The sequence below is a fragment of the Dipodomys ordii genome, unplaced genomic scaffold (genome assembly GCF_000151885.1).
Source record: "Dipodomys ordii isolate 6190 unplaced genomic scaffold, Dord_2.0 Scaffold146, whole genome shotgun sequence".
NCBI classification, from domain to species: Eukaryota; Metazoa; Chordata; class Mammalia; order Rodentia; family Heteromyidae; genus Dipodomys; species Dipodomys ordii.
The window spans coordinates 1733177-1738118 of NW_012267362.1; the positions used below are offsets into that span (position 1 = coordinate 1733177).

A 4942-nucleotide genomic window follows, 5' to 3' on the forward strand; every position below is an offset into this window, starting at 1 on the left:
TTAGTGGTTAACTGGAGATAAGAATCTCAGGGATTTTCCTGCCCCAGCTGGCTCTGAACTGCGATTCTCAGATCTCAGCCTCCTGGGTCGTTAAGGATTACAGACATGAGCACTGGCATACAACACATTATTAACTTTAGTCATTCTTCGGTACAGTATCTCTCCATCTTCATCTTGTCTGAAACTTTGTCCCTTTCTAATAGCTCTGTTAATCTTTCTTGGGTACTTCCTTTACAGTATTTCTGAGGCTGCTAAGTTGCTCTTCCAGCCTTAAAACACCCAGAAAAAGCAGGCACTTACATTTATCATGTATAATAGAAAAAGCAAAGCAAACAGGGAACAGAATCTGGGATCTTGAGCTCTACAAATCAGGTCTGAAACCTGTCCCGGGTGGGATGTGGGAATCCGACGAAGGCCTAGTAAAACACCCTTAACCAGACAAAAACCTACCACATCTTTTTTCAACAAACAACCAGGTGGCTGAGGTGCCCAGAACACTGGCTCAGACGCACTACTGCATCTCCGCTAAGGTGCCGGCGTCCACGTCCAAGAAGAGCACGCCAGAGCCACAGCTGGCAATTCTGAGACGACCAAGGTCGGCGGAGCGCTCGGAGGAAACGAGACCCGCGTCCTCCGCCTGAGAACTACGGGAGCTCACGAGGGACCTATCAAATCACCATCCAGTCAGCTCCGCGATAAATACACTCTCCCGGTTGTCAATCTTGAGGCGGGCTCACACCTTGAAAAGGCTTACTCTCACCACACGCCTCGAGTTCCCAGAGCTCCTAGCAACCACCCGCAAAGTAAGGCGGAAGAACGCTTTGGTCCCGCCCCGTCGTGCTAAGCGTGGCCCAGTGAAGAAACTCATTGGCCCAATCACCTTGGCGAGAACTGACACTAGCCAATCAGAAGAAGGGATAGAAGGGCGGGCTGAAGAGGTCACAGGCGCACGCGCACTTGGGAGTAGGGCCCAGGTGCAGTGGCGGTGTGGTGGAGTCGGGTGCTGGTGGAGTCCTGTTGGCCCTCAAAATTCCCGCGTAGCCACTGCCTTCTTCTCCGGTCCTAGCCATGTTCCTCACCCGGTCTGAGTACGACAGGTCTGTGAGGCGGGGGGAAGCTGGTTCGGAATTTGGCTGGGCGGGCCCAGGGCCCGGCCGCGGCCTGGGTTCTGCCGTGTCATGGGGCGCCCGGGGAACCCTAGTTTAGCCGGACCTGGGGATCTCTTGGCCCTTCCGCGGTGCCCGGTGTGAGTCCCCAAACTGGACTCGAACGAATGGCCCATGTTTGTCCTACGGCTGAGTCACCGTGGGTCCTGACTGCGGAAGCGAGAAGCTCGGGTCTGTGCTAGAGGAGGGCTGGGGGTGGGGTGGGGTGGGGAACTCCAGTCTTTACCCCGGAGCAGTCGGGGGTCGTCACTCCTCTTTTCGAGCCGTGTGACCATCTGTCTTTACTGAGATGTGCGGCTGAAATAAAAAGGCAGTAGACACTGTTAAGTATGTTTGTAGAAACGGCATGCAGGGACCTACCTCCCCCCCGCACCTCGCCCCCGAAAGCAGGAAGGCAGTCTCAACTCTGCTCGAATATATGGCCAATAATCTACTTTTGTAGGAATCAGAACTTAGAATGGTTCTTAGGCGATTTCTCATGATGCTCCTTTCACTTGACAAGGTTTGTTTTCTGGCATTTGTAAAAGTTTAAGCAAGCTAACTTTAACATTCATGTTTCCGAAAATCAAAGTTGTGTTATATTATAATTGTTGATCGTGGAGCTTGAACTCGGGGCCTCGGCGCTGTCCCTGAGCTCCTTTGCCCAAGGCTACAACTTGAGCCACACAGCACCACTTCTGGTTTTTGAGTGGTTAGTGGGCCTTTTCTGCCTGGGCTGGCTTTGAACCGCGATCCTCAGATCTCAGCCTCCTGAGTAGCTAGGATTACAGGCGTGAGCCACTGGCACCTGACAAAGTTGTGTTATATTACAAAAACAGAAAACTTCCAAGTGTTGGAAATGCAAACTACTACTAAATCGTACTTCTTCATGCTATAGACATTTTGTACTTCCAGTTTCAGTTTTGAGCAGTTAAGTTTTTGCACAACGGTCTTTGTTTAAGAGGTAGGAAAAGCAGACGTTTTCTTTGCATTAGGTAAAGTAGCTGCTTTTCTTGGCAAGGATATGTGATTCTTGTTAAAATTTTGTCACCTGGAACTACCACTTTTCATACCTTTACTGACCCACAGAAGATATTTTGAAACTTACTATCTAGTAAAATGGTTTTGTTTGCCATATTTAGCTTCTACGGCATTAACGAGAATAATATTTAGATGCTTGCCTAGCAAGTATGAAACCCTCCATTCAATCCCCAGGACAAGAGAGAGAGAGGGGATCAAGGAAAACTTCACAAAGGGCCTAGGTCTTATGAAGGGACCATTTAAATAAATATGGAGTCAATCGTTTGTAGTCAGAATAGAGGATGAACAGTGGGAAAACAACATATTTATGCTTGATACATATGATACAAGTTAAGGGAAAGGAAACAGCAGGAGATTTGGGAAAAGCAAGACAATACTAGATAGTGAATGGTTAAAATTTTTGTTTTATTCTGTAGGCAACTTTGTGCCATCAATTTTCCTTTTAAGTTACCTTATTATAATTGTGGTTTATGAAGACTCATTGACTGGATTAGAAGAAAGAGCAAGTCAACACAAGTTAGGAGACTATTACAATAGTTAGGTGAAAGGGAATAAGGGCATTGGGAATGGAAAGAAGAGTGATATGTCACTGTGGAGGAGGAATTGATGTGAATTGGTATGGCTTGGCATAATATGGTAGTGTATGGGAGAAGATGGGAAGTAATGTGTAAAATCATTCAGGACTTCCTAGCTTAAGTGAATAGGGAGATTGGAGTTGTTTTTAAAATAAAACTGAAGTAGGAATGGTACAAGAAAAACCTGATTTGGAGGGGAATTAAATAATATTTCTGATTGGAAAATGTTGAGTGTTAGGTGCTAATGGCATATTGAAGTGAAAATGTTTCCTAGATTACCTAGGAAAAACATCAAACTGATAAGATAGGTATTTGGAATCTTGGTGCTTTGCATATATGAAATAGCCCAAGGAGACAAGTAAGTTTGAGAAGTAGGCCAAGACCAGAGCATATATTCAGGATGTAGGATTGCCTCACTGGAATGAAGTTTTTAACTTATGATGAAAAATATAATCATGTAGCAAATTGCCATTTACAGAATTCTTTCACACTATAAATCCATACTCATCTGTGACAAAGGCAGGCCAGTTACTATTTTTCCTTGGAAGCAGTCAAAGCTAATAAGTGGCAAAATTAGAGCTCAGTCTCATGTTTTCAGATCTCAGATTTTTCTTTCAGTGATTTTTAAATTCACTTAGGAGCCAGTGGAGGGTTGGGATGCTGGGATTGACTCTCCACTCCAATTTAGCCATAATAATCTTCCGAGGCAGTGTAGTTGAGAACTAGGTTCTGTAGTCAGATTTTCTAAATTCTAATTCTAGTGCTGCCTCTTTTATGTTGAGTGACTTTGGGCAACTTAACCTCCTTGTGCCTTACTTTCCCTTTCTGTATATCTTTGTTAGAATAGTATTTCATAGGCTCATTTCAAAGATTGAGTTAAATTATTGAAAGACCTATAACAATGTCAGACATAGTAAATGCTCAACAAGTACCAACTTCTGTTGTTATTTTATATTTTGAAAATTATCTTTTGAAAAAAGTTTTATTGTTAAAAAAAGATACTGCTGCATGCAACTGCATGCTCCCTTTCATAAAGTCCGTAAAACCAAGGTTTCACTTACATTCATTCGTTTGTTCATGGAAGTATGTATGTGTGTATGTGTGTGTGTGTGTGTGTGTGTGTGCGCACATGTGCATACTAGTGCTGTGGCTTGGACTAGGGGCCTAGTTGCTGTCCCTTAGCTTTTTTGTTCAAGGCTGCCACTGTGTCACTTGAGCCACAGTTTCACTTTCAGCTTTTTGGCAGTTAATTGAAGATGAGGGTCTGACAGATTTTTCTGCCCTGGGTGTGGCTTCCAACCTCAGTCCTCAGTTCTCAGCTTCCTCAGTAGCTAGGATTATAAGTATGAGCCACTGGTGCCCACCTTATTCATGTATTTTTAATTTTTACTTTTATGCCAAAAGCTTTTATAGCTACCACTATGATTGGTGTCAATTCTTAGGGGTTTCCAACACAACCTGTGACATTTTACTAAAAAGTAAGATATTAACATCAAATGTACATAATAGAAGATAAGAAACTGCACATTTTCTTAAGAATTGCCTGATAGTTTGTGGACATGAATTTATTAAAGGAATTGGTTGGTGGGTTCAAGACTGGTCCAGACTGATTCAAGATTGAGATAGAAAAGTCACTTGCTCTCATTAGGTCATTTGGGAAGACTTCATAGGAGTGGGACAGGAGGATTCTCTTATAAGAGACCATTAACTTGAGAAACTGTTAATGTACCCCCAAAACGGTTATTGTGGGCAAAGTAGAGGATATGACAGCATGCATATCCTATAGTCATCTAAGCTAGTTGTTAAGGAATGTGAGTGCAATGGCTATATGACTTATTTTTGGACAACTTTTAATATATATGTGTGTTTTCCTTTTTTAAATTATAGGGGCGTGAATACTTTTTCTCCTGAAGGAAGATTATTTCAAGTGGAATATGCCATTGAGGCTATAAAGGTATAGTAGCAACCTCACACTTGGCTAGCATAACATTTGGAATAAATGTGTTTTAGCCATTCCTTTAGAAAAGAAAATAGTTTTTTTTTTTGTCTGTCGTGGGGCTTGAACTCTGGGCCTGGGTGCTGTCCCTCAGCTCTTCAGCTCAAGGCGAGCACTCTACCACTTGAGCTACAGCGCCACTTCCTCCAGTTCAGATTCTTAAAGCTCTTTCCTGGCTTGGCTAT

General features: G+C 43.4%; 1 protein-coding gene across 1 annotated transcript in view; it reads left to right on the plus strand.

The window, feature by feature from the left end:
* Positions 1-944: 944 nt before the first annotated feature.
* Positions 945-4942, plus strand: part of Psma5 (proteasome (prosome, macropain) subunit, alpha type, 5) — a 28897-nt gene continuing 24899 nt past the window's right edge. The window contains exons 1-2 of the mRNA XM_013031919.1: positions 945-1097; positions 4649-4715. Of these exons, the coding sequence (XP_012887373.1) occupies positions 1069-1097; positions 4649-4715 (96 nt within the window). The 5' untranslated portion in view covers positions 945-1068. The remainder of the gene's footprint in view (positions 1098-4648; positions 4716-4942) is intronic.